This window comes from Quercus suber, unplaced genomic scaffold (genome assembly GCF_002906115.3).
Source record: "Quercus suber isolate HL8 unplaced genomic scaffold, Cork oak 2.0 scaffold_4, whole genome shotgun sequence".
Taxonomy (NCBI): Eukaryota; Viridiplantae; Streptophyta; class Magnoliopsida; order Fagales; family Fagaceae; genus Quercus; species Quercus suber.
The window spans coordinates 1,775,832-1,794,860 of record NW_027069470.1 but is presented as its reverse complement, the minus strand read 5'-3'; the positions used below and the strand labels follow the sequence as shown (position 1 = coordinate 1,794,860).

General features: G+C 35.5%; 1 protein-coding gene and 1 pseudogene across 1 annotated transcript; both read right to left on the bottom strand.

Annotated features, from left to right (window-relative positions):
- Positions 1-559: 559 nt before the first annotated feature.
- On the bottom strand, positions 560-1,434 carry LOC112006634 (protein BPS1, chloroplastic-like; annotated as a pseudogene).
- Positions 1,435-13,500: 12,066 nt separating this feature from the next.
- On the bottom strand, positions 13,501-17,331 carry LOC112006633 (protein LEAD-SENSITIVE 1-like). Its single transcript, XM_065770276.1, has 2 exons — positions 17,320-17,331; positions 13,501-14,483 (listed from the first exon to the last, which is right to left on the bottom strand). Exons 1-2 carry the CDS (start codon positions 17,329-17,331, stop codon positions 13,791-13,793), a joined length of 705 nt encoding a protein of 234 aa, XP_065626348.1. The 3' UTR covers positions 13,501-13,790.
- Between the last annotated feature and the right edge of the window lie 1,698 nt (positions 17,332-19,029).

The following is a 19,029-nucleotide window of genomic DNA, read 5'->3' as shown; positions in this document are numbered from 1 at the left end:
TAGAGCACATGAGATAAACAATGAATCTTCATGTTCAGGATCTACAGGGGGCACATCATTTGATAGTGACAGAGGTCATTATGATGCCTTGGCAGAAGCAGTCTCAGTCTTGGACGAACCTGAGATGAAACAAGTTCGTATTGATATCACAACATCGATATGTGCGGACGATGACTGATTTTTGTGGGGACCATAACTGATGGTTCACAAACTTCGTGGATTTATTTTGTTGTGAAGCATAAGAAGTGTTAAATATGTATCTTAGAAACTTTCAGGACACTTGATTGTTTATCCAAATTCACACAAAAGAGTGTTTTGTTGTTGGCATAGAGTGTTTATTTTCACAAGTAGAATTAAGGCCAATTATCACTTTTGTACTACACTTCTCGCATCTCAAATTTATGATACGTTAGTGTTAAGAGATTTATTGAACACTCAAAACAAATTTCCAATGACTTGTAAAATAAATTTGCATAATAAAGGCAAAAACAAATAGTTTGTCTCCAAATAGATTGTAAAATAATCCAAATAAATGACATAATTAACAAATGTGATTTATTTAAGTGCCATTTAGCCAGAATAATATCAAATAGAAAAGAATCAATAGAATAATATCAAATACAAAAGAATCTACATCAAACCCTAAACAAATTTTAGCTACCCCCAATAATTAAGATTGTACTCTTTCTACTACTTTGCAACCTAGCTTTGGGTCAGAGATAGTACCACTCTCTCTAACATTACAGAGCAAAGCATCACGCCCAATTAAAACTACATCAAAAAAGTCATCATATTGGTTTGTAAGAAGATCTAGTCCCCCTGAAAGTCCCTATGCTCTCCTTGCCAAATTTGAAACGGAATTCTAGAATGCTTCCACTTCAATAGGGTCCACACCATCTTGGATCATGGGATACAATTTCTTTACACTTGTATCAACTGCCTCGAGCTCTTTCGAACTGTAAATATTCCAGTTGAATATAAATTTCTAATTTTGCTATTAATGCTAGTTTGCAAACCGGTCAAAGCTTGTGCCCACAAATATTTGTCATCAACATTCAAATCAAACAACTTCACAGCAAAATCGGAGAAGGCTGAAGCAAAGACACTGCAGATAAATACTGTCTCCACCTTAACCCCATACATAGCACGCATTAAAACCTTCCCTTTGGCTGAGTTCTTAACCTTGGGGTGAGACAGTGATTCCACAAGCTTGTTCGAAATGGGTGGAACGGTTTTCAACTCTAGGGTTCTTTGAACTAATATGCTGTCTCCATGCATCAAGTGAAGATCGAGCCTTGATAAACTGCTTTGAAGAGCTGGAATCCAAATTGTGCAGCACACACTGAAGCAAGAGATGGCCCTGGTTCACCCTTGAGATTTCACAGCAAAAGCATTGCATATATCGAGCAAATTCACACTGATGTCCAAGAAAAACCATTAGGAAAACCATAAGACAAAGCACCAATTTCTTGCACCTATTTGAACACATGATTAACTAATAACAAACTACTTATCAAATAACTAGTACATTAAAAATATATGCTTTAAATACTGGGTCACCTATTAGTTTTTCATAGACCAGCAACAATCATTGGGTAGTAACAAAACTACATAGAACCCAATGATGCCACAATGAGACTAAAGTGCAACACTTACAACTCGTGACCTGAAACTCGAAAACAGATACCATCAGTCCCTACAATTGCTTTAATGTAAGTTGTCAAAAGTTTAAGTTGAATGCAGTGATATACATTTATTGGTATAGTTCTTGTAGTGGTGATGGCAATAATGGTCGTAATGGTTGTAGTGCAGTGGTATGACAGCATCCAAGGTGGTGGTGGTATTGGTAATGCAGTGGTATGACAACATCCAAGGTGGTGGTGGTTCTGATTGTATAGAGGAACTAGAATGGAAGCAACGAGAGAATGAATACTTTGAAGAACCTAAAGGTTTAAAAATTTGTTCAAGTCTCGTCTTAAAGTGAATATTATGATATTTAGACATTTTAGTGTATGGATACACTGTGATGGGACTACAACCACAAAAGTTGGAAATATTAAAATATATATATCCTATAGTTTTGATACATTCTAATCATTATAATTTAAAACTTAACAAAGTAAACTATAGGCTTGGGGAAGGGATCGCCCAAGTTCAAATCCCCCCACCGTAATTGTTAGCAAATTATTAAAATAAAATTAAAATTTAAAAAAAAAAATTGCCAATTATACAACCATTTCAGTTAAAGATATTTGCAGGCACAAAGTGCAGATGTGATGCTTGAGCTTCAAGATAACCCTATGTTTGGTAAAGAGGAGTTGAGTTTGGAGAGATGGTCCAATCTCAAGAGTTTTTACAGCAACATTTTTTTATTAATTTTTTTGCTGCTTTTTGGTCACAAGTCGTTTATACCTTATAGAGAATATTCTATCAAAGCAGAGCCTATTGGCAGAGGATCCAAATAGATTCAGCCACCAACAGTAGCTACAGTTCGTTTAGACACTTTTCCTCCTTTCATTCTAATTAAAGACTCTGGAGTAGTAGATTAGTATCTTATCCATGCCAATACTTGGCTTTGGGAACTATGAATTACAAGTATTATTAACATAGGTTGAGCATTTAGCTTCTGTTTAATATTGGCTAAGACCCAAAAAAGGAGGGAGAATGAAGTAAATTATAATTACAACATTTTGGGTTGCAATCAGCAGCAATTGTTATTAAAACAGCTGATCATTATCAATATGGTATTAGGAAAATGAATGTCACCAGCTGTGAAAGACTTAATCAAGGAAATATTTATATACAATGAGAGAGAGATGTGAACGGTTTCATAGAGAAACATTGCAGCAAGAAGCATGATGAGGAGACTAGGCAGTGGCTGCTGCTATGCTTGTTCAACATGTGATGCTGGAAGAAGGGTTGCAGACAAGGTTGCATGATGAGGAGACTAGGCAGTGGCTGCTACTGTGCTTGTGAGGAGACTAGGCAGTGGCTGCTACTGTGCTTGTTCAACATGTGATGCTGGGAGAAGGGTGCAAACAAGGTTGCATGATGAGGAGACTAGGCAGTGGCTGCTGCTGTGCTTGTTCAACATGTGATGCTGGGAGAAGGGTGCAGACAAGGTTGCGGTCACCATATACATTATCCACACGCCCTGATATAACAGTGCAAAAGAACTCAATGTTAGGTAAAATTAAGCAAGCATAGACTAGGAACGCATTAAAGTATTAAAGGTTTGTCACCATTTGTAGCATTTGCATCCTGCGAATAATCATGGACTAAGTAAAGTAGATCTCGTATCAATGATTAAAATGCATGTGGTGCTTGAATGATTGTAATATTGCAAGTATTAATTGATAAAATAAACAGTGAAGTTCCTCAATTATAGACAACAGATCAGTCTGAAAGAACAATGGTTTACATGAAAAGCAAGCAATTAAGAGATGGGGTATCAAGGCAACTATTCGTAACCAAAAACTAAAACTCAAATCTTTAAACGCATTTCGATGCCACAGCAGATTTCCCAATATCAATGAATATCCACAACCATCACGTGTCACGCCCTTTAGGAATTAGTAAATGACACAACAGAATATAGAGGCATGTATGAATCATTCGCAAAAACGCATACTTGCTACTTCGCACTCTCTTGAACATTTTAAGGAATGACATGCTGCATAAACGTTCTATTACGGTAACAAATGTTTTTGCAACTATACGCACTAACAAAAAAGACATGGAAATTCCCTCTCTCTTAGTCTCTCTTGCCTTTTGCTAATTGCTATAAATTTTAAGTTCTACATTTCAAAGAACAGATGTTAAAGAGAAACCAATATTGAAATTAAAATAAAGAAGGCGCAATGAACCCCATGTCACTCCAACTGCACGCAAGGTTACCAGCAAACATGAAATTGGAACCAACATTATGAACCACAGAAGCTTCATTCCCAGCACTAGCATGGCTTACTTCCAAATTCCAGACTCAACTATACAGGATTGGTCACCAACCACAGTTGATCAGGCATCAAGAATCGGAGAGCGATGGTTTGGCCACTTGGGGTATGCACGCTTGAATAGGCTCATGCACACGGTGTCATTCTGCTGAAGGACCCCATTTAAAATACACTTCATCACCCCTGAGCCAAAAATGAAGAGAATACCATTTAATTACTGAATAAATGCAACAAGACATGACATAAGTTACAAAAACAACGGGTATTAAGAGTCCTTTAATTGACAATTTCATATAGTGGGCATGTTTGGAATTTTACATAGGACAAAGGTATGCAAATACAGTTATAATCTTCATTAAAAAAAAAAAGTGTATACACTATACACATCCAGATCCCCCAATAAAGAAAAAGCAATAAATCACAAAAAAAATAGAACTCATAATAAAAGGATTGAAAATGCTTTCAGGATCAAATGATGCCACTTTAATTTTCTATCATCGATATCGATGATGGCCACCATTTTCTGTCATGGACACATTCCCCACCACAGGAATATGATTATTCTCTGGCATCCATACAAGACCTTGAAAACAAGGCAATCTAAGGATATTTGCATACAATGAGAAACTTTGACAGATTACCACAAAGATTTATAGATTACATAAATGTTTCTATTTATTTTCCCCACATAGATCCCAAACAAAATTGTAAAAATCCCCTTTCTAGTCTTTTGCTTTTCTTTTCATTTATAAAACACTTTAATATCATTACTGTGAGTAGTAGCACAATTAGTCTTATATAACATCCAAAAGTTGACACCACCTTCTCTGAGGATCTCCTGAACATATCAATAGATATATATGAACCAATAGAGTGTCCAACCTTCACAAAGAAACTAATGTCAGCTACTACAAATTTCAAGACAAAAACAAGAAATCAAGTCACACAATATTAAATACGCTTTCCTAGGATCACAAGAAATAACACAAATGATTCAATTGGTTATCTCTATGCTAGAGGAGTCAACTAACTTATTACAGCAATAATAGAGATCACTGCCTGAAAATGACATATGGACAGAAAGCAATGAAACTACATAAATCATTGTAGTTCAAGGACTGGAATAAAAAATGACATTTCCATTGCCAAGTCACTCAACAAAGTTGGGCAATACTCTGTTACTTGGAAAGTGCATTTTTATCAAAGTGCAAAACTCTTCTTCATTTGAAGCACAGAATGAAGAACACCACAATTGAAAATCAGACAAAGAGAGGGCATTCACAATTCTAACATCTTTGTTGAGAATATTTGGGATCACAATATATGTAAAAAAATAAAATTAAAGAAACACCTAAAACAAGGACAACTTTAGACAAAAACTCCCCCCATATTAGCAAAATATTAATACTCAGACGTGTTTATGCACCAACGAATCATTAGCAAGTACACACTAATCCCTCTTGTCATGTGTAGGAGAGTGGTGAGACAAATGGATAACTGAAACTACAGGATGCATAATTTTTGTCAAAGGAAACAGGGAGATTCAAAGAAACATTACATTTTCTGAGCAACCATTGTCAGCCCTGTGAACACTTTCAATGGCTAACTGAAACTTGGAAAAATGTGGGCACTGCAAAAAACAAAACCAATGGATTTATTATCACTGGGAAAAAACAAATTAAAAAAAAAAAAACAAAAACAAAAAACCGAGCAACATTTATGGAATTAAATCGATTGGAAAGGGGGAAAAAAATACCTTGACTACTGGGTAATATGACATCCATTGCAGATAGCACTAGCACTAGAAAAATCGATCAATTTACATTCCCATATGGGAAGAGAGGAGTCATGGGTCGGAGCTTGAAGGACGGTGGGGAAGAGGGTGAAATGGGTTTCTGGAAGGAAGAGAATACACCGGCGTCGGACTGGGGTTGGCTTCCAAAAGATGGATTTCTCACCTGGGCTCTTTACCGGTGTCGGACCGATGTAGGTCTTCCTTCATCAATCTCTGGTGGGCGTGGAACTCTCCGAAGGCACAGGCTTAGCTAGGGTGAGGAGTGGAAAAAAAGAGAGGTCAGCATGTAAAATTTTAGTATTTATATGCTACAGTACTTTCAGCTGAGCTACAGTGCTTTCAACCAAATTAATCACCCACGTTTTTACAACTTATTTGCTACAGTGTTTTCAGTTTTCAGTTTTCAGTTTCAGCAACAATAAGTCCAATCCAAACGGACCCTATATCTACTACAACGAACTAAGGCCCAACTTAATAGGGTCTTTTCCTTATTTTAGCAAGTACTTTGTCAACCCTTTAGCCCATTTGGTACGCGAGTTCAAATACATATTTTCAGTTTTTAAACAACATTACACGTATTTTTATACACTTTTTCACTCACACATATTTTCAAAAAAATTGAAAACTGTTATTTAAACACATATACCAAACGGACCCTAATAATGGGTCGGAGTTATTAGAAATCAACCACTCACCCCATCAATGTCCATCAGGAGTCGGGGAATTCGCTTCGAGGACCAATTTGATCATTTAACAAAGAAATGATCGGAGCGAATTAAGTGTGAAAATGTGGTGCTCACGTAACATTTATGTTAGGTGATTTGACCTCAATGAGTAGAATTTTTTACCGTTGTTAATAATAGATTTTAGGTAAAATTCACGCATTATATTTGGGATGAACAGGTATAAGCACATATCTCCAAGGTGACAAATTATTTTTTCCGTGCACAAAATCCGACTTCCTACAGGGCAGCCCTTTCTTTCTTTTTTTTAAATATAGACTTTGGTTTGGTATTAGTGGAACTACACATCTCAATTAAAAGGTAGTGACCCTGAACTGGTAGTATTTATTTGTTTGGCCATACCCGTAAAAGTCTAAAAATCTCACTGGAAAAGCAGAAAGTGTCCCAGCAGTAAGCAATCACGACCCCAATCCTAAAGAAGTTGGTAATCCAATTAACTCAGAGACCGTTTGGTAAGAGATTTTTAGTAACGTTGATTAAAGGTTGTGAAAATATGTATGGGTGAAAAAGTGTTATGAAAATACATATACTGATGTTTAAACAACGAAAACTTTTATTTAAACAAAAGTACCAAACAGACTCTCATTCTTTGTACAAATGCTCCTCTTATCAAATTCATCAGTCTGCTAATCTATCAAGTGTCAGTTGTAATCACCTAGCAAACAGCATTTAGGAATTAAGTTGCCTCATCCCCCATGAGCCCTCATTAGTTTGCTACTTTGCACCAAAGTTGTTTCATCATGAAGTAAAAATTTGAAATGCTTCTTATTTTCACAGGCTATTTATGTGTTCAGGGCATATAACAAATCAAATCAAATCTTGATCTTCCTCAAGAAAATGTATAGGAGAAGACAAATTGACAGATAAAATGAAGAGCATCATCCCAGCGACATTGAACTTCAAATAGTTGATTTCCCCTCTCACAAGGAAAACTTAAAATTTCCTACTGATTCTGGACAATAAAATAAAAGAGTGATTAGTTGATCTCTTTGTCCTAGACACCTTCAACTGAAACATCTCAACTAACACATCCGTTGTTCTCATAATTGTTAGATCATATGCCATCATGTCGTCCATATTCTTAGATATAAATAATTATATCTAAGAATATAACTACTAAGATTTTTTCTTTACAAACATAATATCATACGACAATATAAAATTTCATAATCAATAACTTGTTTATCCACTTTGAAACACGAAAATCAACCTTTAAGATTGTTATAAATATTTTAATGAATAAACAAGTTTTGATATGGCAAATAATATCCTAAATAATTAGCAAGAACATAAAATAAGGATAGATTAGAATAATCTCACAATGCTATAGAATCACACTGCAAAAACATTGTCTTGAAAGGTTGATTTGTGTCACCTGAAGTAAAACTTTGTGCAACTGGTTCTCTTAGCCAAACAACCCCCCAAGATTAGACTATAGTGTCAACCTTCATGATAGACGCACTTCCATTCACGGAGGTTCAAGAACAACCCTCTATTACCTTTCCTCTAAACAAAAATATGATTATAGAAAAATATGTGGAAAAATAATATAATAGAATTGTGTATATCTAATTATAGAGCAGTAAAATATGACTTATGGGAAATGGTGTGATGATGGACATTATATAGGCTATTCATGACAATAATGGTCTATAATTATTGGTCACTAATAACCCATAAAAGCCCAACCGTTATGTTATTTATTATTGCCCCACAGCTATTTTTCTCATTATTTTCCAACAGCTATTTTACTCATAAATTCCCAATAGTTAAAAAATAAATAATAATAAAAGTGTTTGAAACACACACCCCCACACCAACACAAAACGCATCCACTTAGTTTATTTTTACCATTAGCATCCAAAGACAGTGTTTTAATACATGTTAAGAATTCTTAGAATGAGCTGGCAATTATGAACAATCGCATGATAACAAAGTCAATGTTTAATACGTGTTATGAATAAAAGAATTGAAAGTCATAGGTTGCAAGTTTTGCATATCTCCTCTTTGATGAGAAAAACCTTTCATTGTGATTGTTTTTGGTTCTCATTAAAATGATAAAATATGCAGATTGAAGTGGTTTTGCATTCTTCTTCTCATAGTCATGCTCTAGTTCCTCCATCGCATGGATACCTAATGATTAAATAAAACATAAAAAATAACAAATGATTAGAAATCTAAATGGGAAACAGATATATATATATATATATATGACTACAATTCTACAAAAGAACCATATATAACATGTTCGATAGGTTATAAAGAACTGTCAAAATTGAAAAGATGGCTTTAAGAATCGGATCTTGCTAATTTGCTCTACTCAGGAGACTGGCTTCAGCAGAAAACTTTTTGTATTTGATGGTGAAAGAGAGCATGGGAAACAGAAAAGAGAGATCGATTGAAATGGTAAGAATGGAGACACCCGGAGAGAAGAGAATGAGTGGCATAATACCATAGGTCAGGTATAATTTATTTTTTGTGCAAATTACACTCCTCTCCCATGAGGTTTGAGGAAATGACACTCTCCTCCAAACCTAAAGGGAAAAAAAATATTTTCCCCCCTTGCAATTCATTTGACCAAACTAACATAAATTAAAGTTAAAAATGTTGTATTAACCTACCCTTTGGTTTAGGGCAAATTTCAAATATTATTCTCCACTTATCCTTAATTTTACCCATTATTTTTTTCATGAGTCAGTCAGGTATGATATCTGTTTGTTTTTAGACCCCTTAAAACACAATTGGATTAACCTAGTTAACAATCCAAGTTATTACTTAGTTCAAATTAAACAAATCTAAGTTATCACAATCAAACAATCATATCATGCATAGCAGCGGAAAAATAAATAACACAAAGATATGATGACCTAGGAAAACTAAACGGGTAAAAAACCTGGGGAGGATTTAACCTAGCTATCCTCAAGGTAAACTCAAATCCACTATAGAAAGAATTGAAGTTTTACAATAGAATTTAAACTACTAACATTCTATTGCTACCCACCAGTAAAAACTTACTGACACGACTACATGCAATCTCCGAGACCATGGACTCCTTCTTTCTTGGATTCTCCAACAAGTACAAGCAGACCCGCTTGTGTATCTTTAAGTTCTCATGGCAGCAACTAATGATCATCAAGTTCTTGAACAAATCTCCTCTTGATAATCCTAAACTTGTGTAAAAGAAAGCTCCTCACAGATCTCACAAGAGATTTACACAAACCGCAATATGAGTAACATCTAAAACATGGCTACGGTTTGCCTTATATACCTAAGGCAAAAACATAAAACCCTAAACGTTTTAATGAGATAGGGCTGAGTTGGAATTCTGCAGAAAAATGCATTCTGCCCGATTTTCGATTGATTGAGCCTAAGCTTCGATCAATCGAGCCAGGCCGAAATGCATAGTAAAATTCTGCATCAACTCAATTCCAACTTTACATAAAAGACACAACTTTGAGAAGTCTAAATAAGACTAAACAATTTGTTTTGATCATGGTTTGCTAACAATACACATTAGAGTTCTAATACATAAGTTCCTAAGTACTTAAAACCTAACAATATCTAAATTCAATTAAAAAAATAAAAATAAAAATGCTGATGTGGAAAATTGTGAGAGCTACAAAGCTTAAGTGTTAAACTCTATTGAGGTCAAAAAAAAGTCAAAAGTTTCGGTTTTATAGTGTGTGTATTTCTCATAAAAGTAGTATCAAAACTTTCCTAGTGTGATTTATTAACAATTGCCTTAAGGCATCTATTAACATAACCCATAGATTATAGATTAAAAATCAATAGATAGCTCATTTATAAGAGTATTTGTGTGAATTCGTGCAAAACTTTATATCTATTTTAGCATTAAAAAATTATTTTTTCTATTGTACACACTCATTTTTTAAAATACCATACATCATATTATCAATTGTACACTATATTTCATTAAAATATCAATTTTACTTGATTTTTTTAATTGTTTTTCTTTCTTCGCACACAACAATCACCATTCTTTTTCTTCCTTCATCCTTGGAATACGTAAAGAAAGAATAAAAAACTAAATGCAAAATAAATAGTGTCAATGTAAATTTACACAGTTACAATAACAAATTTGTAAATATATATAATTATATAATGACTAATGTGAATCAATTTTAAGCAAAACTAAGTAAATTTTACACAATTTTCTATTATATAGTAACTGATGTAAGTGCTCTAAAATGTTTAAATTTAAGTTTTTCATACTTAAATTATACGTAAAAAATGAGTTTATGGATCAAAAAGCAAATAACATCTTATTGATAAAAAATTTGACATGAGTGTTAAAAATATTGAGAAAATATAATTTAACGGTGAGATTTTCAAAATATTAATTCAATAAAAGTTATTAAGTGGTGTAACATTATTTAATGTTAAACTAGATGTAATTTAATCTAACTAGAAAATTAATTATTTAAAATATTCTAAAAAAGATAATGAAGTAAACCTTTCTTTAAGGTTTACACCACATACTTTGCTTTATAATTAAGTACTGCGAATACTAATGATAATATTTCGAGAACAGTGGATGAAAGTGATGATTAAAACAATTCCGAATCAAATAATTCTTATTAGAATAATATTAAAACACAAGAAGTGTGATTAGAAAATGGTAAAAGTTGGAACAATGTACGTATATTTTTCATAATTTATTATACCCATTATAAATATATTGTAAACATTTTAACAAAGCAATTCAATATGATCAGTTCTAAAATATACTTTATGTTGAGAATAGTTATCTAATAATATTGTGATACTTACTCTTTTTAAATGTATAGTAATTTTGATTCCATTCATAATAGACATATACATATTAATAGACATTCCATTCATAATTCCATTTTGATTTCATTTGCGACAGTGCTATCGTAGTATAAGCAGTCGACTATGCAAGGTTGTTCAATGCCTCAATAGTACTGAGCTTGGCTAGTCATTGGTTAGGCCCTAGTAGATTAAGAATGGAATGTGGAGTTCTAAGTCAAATGGCAACTACGATGTGAATTGCTATTTTTGGGGGTGGGTTAAGTGGGAAAAGATGAGGTTGTTTGTGGTTAATGGCGGTGGTAGCTGGGGCCGTTGGTTAGAGGATTATCATGAGTCTTGCCCATATGGGTCACGTTTGATATGGGTTTCGAGCATGGTGTTTATTGGGCGTAATGGGTTTCGGATTGGCATGGACTTGGTTAGTTTGAGTAAATTGGGTTAGATGAAGGTGATTGTCGGTTACGAGTTTGTAATAAGGAGGCTTCGAAAGGAAGTTGCTTTGATGAGTTGTTTGCAAGTCGTTTTCAGGTTTGGTCGATTGGTATTTTTTAAAATGATTTTTTTTTTAAATGTATTTGCCATTTTGTAAGGCATGCAACAAATTACTTGATGTGAAATGCATTACCCTGAAACCACTCATATCAAGAAAGAGCACTATTCAACAAATTGATACGTAATAATTATAAAATTATACAAATCCCAATTTTTCTAACAAAAAAAAATAGCATAAAACAAAATTGCAAATGTCCTATTGGATATGTAATTTGATAAAGAAAAAAGGGCAAATTATAGTAAACCTACATGTAGTTAGGCCTATTTTTACTTTGTCTATCCATGATTTAAAATTTAACACTTTACCCACTTGATATTGACTCTGTTAACTTTCCATAACCCACTTCTCCATTTGCCATTAGAAAAACACATTTTTAAGCAAAATCAAATATAACAAGAATAAAAAAGCTAGTGCTTTAAATTAGGAATTGGGCAACCAAATTTACACAATTTCAAGCTGAGCCCGATCCCTTCTGTGTCACAGTTGCAGTCCACCAGTAAATTCGCTCTCCTGTTCTTCTCTTCTCATCTCTCCTCAATTCTTTCTTTCTTTTTTTTATCAAATAAAAATATAAAAAAATGTAATCAATGTATAAAAGACAAAAGAAACACACTACAATAACAACTTTTAGATGCAACATCTTTATAAAGTGCCAAACCTCACCTGAACCACCAGGCCTTCTATGCAGATGGATGAATATGTGTAAGTGTGTAACGGAGAAGAAGTGAAGTGCATCAGGTCAGCTGGGTGTGATTTTCATTGAGGGACGATATGGGTTGGGGAAGAAATCTAGGAAGACGTAGCATACTCGAGGCAGATATATGCCTTTGGATTTTTTTTTTTTTTTTTTTTTTTTTTTTTTTTTTGTAAAGATTCAGGTTATAGGTTTGAAGTTGGAAGGTTCCTTTCTTTCTTTTCTTGGTGGTGTTTGGTTGTGCATAAAAGACCAAAATTAGGAGAGGGACAAGCTAAGATCAAGGTCAATCCACGGCAGTAACAAACCAAACCCACCCTCAAAAAGTGTTACTGGATTTCTCTCCCTATCTTACACTCTTCAGTTGTTGGCTTATCTCTATCTCACTCTACGACAGCAAACCCATGGCTGATCTACCATGATCCAAAGCCACGGCTAGATTTTTCTTTACCCCACTCGGTTGCTGGCTTATCTCTATCTCACTCTCTTTTGTTGATAACGTTGCTGGTTGTGTTGAGATGTTGGGGCTCTTGTAAAATTTGGTTCAAAATTTTGAGTTGTTGTAAATCAACTATTAATTTAGTTTTTTTTACAATTTTTTTAAAATAAAAAAATGTGTCAGGTCACGAGTGAATTCGTTTTTACTTCAGGTAAAAATATACATGTTCAAGTTGGGTTATCCAGGTCCCAACCTGTTTTTCTATGTCTAGTTGTTGGGATTAATTGAATGTTCAGATCAAGTGATAACAACTGTGGGGATTAGAAAATAAGAATAAGGGAAAAGAAAAGAGAAACAACATTAAGTCCTAGGCTTGACCTCCTAGAACTTGCCAATACTAGGCTTCACCACCCGAGGGTGCTTAGAATCACCACCAAGATTAGTGAAACATCTCTTGTAAAAAAAAAATTATTCAAATTGCGCCACTCAAACCATTTCATCTTTCTAATAAGTTTCAAGGATTATATTAAGGCGCAATTACATCCCAAAGAATCCTCAGTTATAATAAAAGCTAAATTCAAAATTCAGAAATAAAATCTGATATCTTAAAAGCGCACACACATAACAAATTCTGAAATAATTTGGGTTGTGCTCGTCGCACGACAAACTCATCAACTGGCACCATAATAATCAAATTCTTGCAAACCACACAACTCTTGAGCATGCCAAAAGATTATTACTCTGGGAAAGGTACCTTGTGTTTCCGCTTTGTGCAGCGAGTGTTCCACTGCATGTGGTGGTGGAAATAGAATATCATTTTTACTCCTCTAAAACAACTCTCATGACATCTCGGCGAACTCCAATATCATTAATATAACGATTGACACAGTATGTGCCATAACTTGCCGCCAGACTGCCAACACTGGTAGCTGCATATACAAGTGGTGAAGAACGGGCTAGAAACGCAAGTGGTACATAAAGGAAAACACCAGCAGCTTGAAAGGATGCTGCGGCTTGAAAGGATGCTGCCTGCCCACTCTGGCCCACTTTAACAGTAGGAATCACTTTCAAGCCTGTTTTGCAGCATAATGCAAAGTCTTCACAGTTGTTCTTCATAACATGATAGACACCAAAGCCCTTCCGGAGGAAATAAAAGGCACGATGAATAACTTGTTCATCTGACTCAGATAAAGCAAGAGTGCAGGTACCTCCACGAGCTTTGGCAAGAAAGAAAGCTGGTGTGACACCATACTCATAGCGGTAAAGATCTCCACCTGAAAGAAAACAGTCTATACAAGAAGAGATGACTCCATCACGCCTTGATTCATCACCACATATTGGGCATGGATTGTCCAAAGGATGTTGAGGTAATGAGCTCCCAATGATGTGGTCTAATCCAGTTCCTGTACCAATTTCCTGGCCTTCTCCCCGAGTAAAGTGGATAACATTTCCCTTGTTGACATATATCCCTGTTGTTACAAAGTAGAATCTAGCTGTTTTTACTTGAAATAACTAAAATTGTAATATACACATACATCAAGCAAACTAGAAATCAACACTTGCTCTATCGTTCATCTCAAAAAATAAATCAACTCTTGCTGTAAAAACAATTTCCAAGAAAAGACGATTGCAATCATTCAATCAAACACAAAGACCCTTTAACTGCTAGTATAAGTGTGTAACCCTTCGGTTTTTCAAATTACTGTTCTACTGGTATAACTAGATAAAGGCAATTAAGCATTGATTAGGATTTCAGCATTGTAATCAACCCCAACAGTTCAACTATAGTCTGGAAAGCACGGACGTGGCCCGACGCGGCGACGCACGTCAGACGCCGCTGTCCGCGCGTCCGTGCCGCGTCGGGCCGCATCCTGCCACGTGGCGAAGCTGACTCGCGCCGACGCGGCTCAACTCGGGCCGACTCAAGCCGATTCAGGCCGTTTCGTCCGTATCGGCCGTTTCAGCCGAAACCGTCGATATGGCCGATTTAAGCCGAAACTCATCTCTCTTCTCTGTTCTCTCCCTCTCTGCGAGTCTGCGATGTGCTCGGCTTCAGGTGTGCTCTCTCTTCTCTGTGCGATTCAACCGGCGAACTCATGGCCACGGCAGAGGCGACTGCTTCTTCTTCTTCTTCTCCTTTCTTCGTTTTTTTCCTTGCCTTGTTTTATGTTTTCTTTTTGGAATTTTTTTTCTAAATAACAACAAATATTAAAAAATTTAGTTAGGTGTCACGTTTCAAAAGAATGTAGAAAACTAGCATCTCGAGTGTTTAAAACTCGAGTTCCAAGATAAAAATCAAGTTTTTAAGTCTCGATTTGTCAGCGGATAAGTGTGATGTGGAAAAAAATCCACGTGGAAATCGAGTTTTAAAGACTCGAGTTCCATAAACGCCGCTATAGAGCTTAAAAACGTCACTATAGGGCTTTAAAATGGAGTTATAAAAAATTTTTGTAGGAAATCGCCGCTATAGGGCTTAAAAACGTCACTATAGGGCTTAAAAACGCCACTATAGGGCTCCCTGAACCTGTATTGAACACTTATAAAAAATTTGAAGGAAAACGCCGCTATAGAGCTTTAAAATGTCACCATAAGACTTAAAAACGCCACTATAGGGGCGATCAAAATAAATTTTTTTTGCATAGAACTCGATTTTCAAAAACTCGAGATCCATGTGGCATTTTCAGTCCAACAACACTCGCAAAGCGAGTCTTTAAGACTCGAGTTTTAATATGGATCTCGAGTTTCTAAAACTCGAGATGCTATTTCTCTTAATTCTTCAAGACTTTGCCTAACTTACTATATACTTGGCCTTTACGTTGTTAGTCTGCCCATTCCCCCTTTCTTTTTGTCTTGTGAACCTAGAACGTGACTGGGTGTAAAAGCTTTATTTCTATGGCCCACACGTAATATATGAATAATAAAACTATTTTAATATTTAAATTGAGCCTGCGTTTTTAATAGTAATTTTTTTAAATAATATTTTAATAGTAAAATTATTTTAACAGTATTATTATAATTATTGGATAGATATTTAGGCTTGAAATTGATAAATTAATTGAAATTAGCTTTCAATTTTGTGGAATGTTTTAGTTTCAATTTTGTGGGTTGAATTTAATTTATGAACATCATATTTTAGTTATTATCTACTATTGCTTTTAAATTTGGTATATGTTTATATAATGTGAAAAAGTATGCTTAGCAATATATTAAAAATATAAATAAAAATAATTTTAATAATTTTTTAATCGCCGACTCCCGCCGCACCCGCACCCACCGTTTTCAAAAATAGTCGAGTCCTGCACCTGCACCCGCACCCGCACCCGAGTCCCGAAACGCACCCGTGCTTCATAGACTATAGTCCTACTAAAATGTTAATTTGAGGCCAATTCCAAGAGCCCTTAATACCATTAGGTCCATTACAAGATTATTAAAAAATACACATATTTACGATTTCAAGATACACAAAAGCATTTCCAAATGAAAAAGGCGTAGGACACATTGAAAATATAGCATCTAATTGGGCTTTTGTTGGAAAATATAATAAATTATTAAAAATAGTATTGTGGCAAAATTCTTTGAGAGAATAGTCTTTCTTTAAATTTTGCATTGAAATCATGTTTCCAAAACACAATTTCAATTATATCACATCTTGCACTAAAATAATATTTTGGAAAGACAACAAAATTTAAAATTTCAATACTTAAATTCATCATTATATGCAACACGATGCTGAAAAGGATGAAGAGGAGTGTGCAAGGAAGCGTCATAAGTTTGGTGAGGACTCTCAATCAAATGAAACGGCAGGGGTGCTGGAGCACCCTTGCCAAGCATAATGAGGCTGTTAAGTTGGAACTGCCAAGGGCTTGGGTCCTTGGGAACTCTTGGACAGTTTGAAGCCTTTACAATTTGGTGAGGGATCAAGCTCCCACTGTGTGTTTCCTAATGGAAACAAGACTTGATAGAGATGGTCTGAGAAACATTGTAGAGAACTACCTTCTCCAAACAAGTTGATTGTTAAAAAGCTTGATTCTGGAGGAGGTTTAGCATTGATTTGGAAAGCGGAGGTCCAATTAGAGGAGATAAATTACACACAGAATCATATTTTGGCAAAGGTAATAGAGGATGATGGTTTTGAATGGTTCCTAACTGGATTCTATGGCTGGCCGGAAGCTTGTCAAAAACAAAAATCATGGGCTCTCTTACGGCATCTGTCTTCTTTTATGGACGGGCCATGGTGCTGTATTAGGGACTTTAATGCTTTTCTACACTCATCAGAAAAGATGATTAAGCATCCACCATAGGCATGGAGGACTTCGGGGCTGCTTTGGATTTTTGCAATCTGGTCAACCTGGGATTTCATGGTTACAAATTCACTTGGAATAACAAGTGACCAGGAGCAGTAAACACTAGAGAGAGACTGGACCGAGCTGTTGCAAACAGGGAATGGAGAGACAAGTTCTCAGCAAGCACTGTGACTCATATGTTCTCTCATGCTTCAAATCATCTACCACTTATATTGCAGTCCAGGACAGATAAGAGATTTAGAGGGAGAGTGGTACGGGGTTTCAAGTTTGAAGAGGCATGATTATTATGGGATGAATGTGAGGCAATGATTGGAGAGGCATAGACCAAAACCAAGGGTGGAGGTTCATCTTTAGCCAGTACCAGCAACAGAATTGAGAGCTGCGGGGCAGATTTACAAGCATGGGGCTCTAGCAAAACACATCCTTAGATTGCCAAGTTTAAAAGAATGCATAAACTTCTTGAAGTGCTAAATTCCAGTGACCCCACGGAGGCAAACAGAGCTGAATTTTTGGCAGCAAGTAAGCAACTTGATGATCTTCTCCTTAAACAAGAAATATATTGGGCTCAACATTCTCGACTGCCTTGGTTAAAATATGGAGATAGGAACACAAAATTCTTTCATTCTAAAGCCTCACAACAGCGACGAAGGAATTTTATTCAAGGCATAAAAGATCAACAAGGTGTGTGGGTTGATCAAATTGAAGATGTAGCAGATGTGGCGACAAATTATTTTGAGAATATATTTAATTCAAGTACATGTGACCGGATGGAAGAATGTCTCAACGCAGTTTCTCACAAAATGACTTCAGATATGCAAGAAGTTCTATCCAATGCGTGTAGTGCTAAAGAAATCACAGTAGCGTTGTTCCAACTGGGACCAACTAAGGCTTCTGGTCCTGATGGAATGAATGCTCTTTTCTACCAAAAATTCTGGCATATTGTTGGTAATGATGTGATTAATGTTGTTTTGGATTTTTTGAACACTGGTAATATGGTGCCTGATATTAATTATACTCATATTGTTCTCATCCCTAAAGTTAAGTCCCCGGAGAAAATATCAGACTATAGACCTATTAGCCTATTTAATGTTATTTATAAAATAATATCAAAAGTGTTGGCTAATAGACTGAAGTTGATTCTGCCCCAATTGATTTCACCCACCCAATGTGCTTTTGTCCCAGGCCGCCTTATTACTGATAATGTACTTGTGGCCTATGAAACTTTGCATGCCATGCATAGTAGAAAAGGAAAAAAAGGTGTTCTTGCATTGAAGTTGCATATTAGCAAGGCCTATGACAGGGTTGAGTGGTCTTTTCTTAAGGGTATGATGATCAAGTTGGGTTTTCTTGAAGGGTGGATTGATTGTGTCATGAGTTGTGTCACCACCCCCCCTCATTATCGATTTGCATTAATGGTGAGGCATATGGTAATATTCTGCCATCTAAAGGGCTCCATCAAGGAGACCCTCTATCTCCTTACTTGTTTCTTTTATGTGCAAAGGGATTTACATCACTACTAGCTAAAGTAAAGGAGGTTGGAAGACTTCATGGAGTATCCATTTGTCGGACAGTACCTAGCATATCAAATTTACTTTTTGCTGATGACTCCCTTTTGTTTTGTCAAGCCAATCAGGAAGAAGTGAAGGTGATTACTGATTTTCTAAATCTGTATGCAACGACCTCAAGGCAATGCATCAATTTAGACAAGTCTTTGGTGTTCTTTAGTGGCAATACTACGGGTGCACAAAGAGACT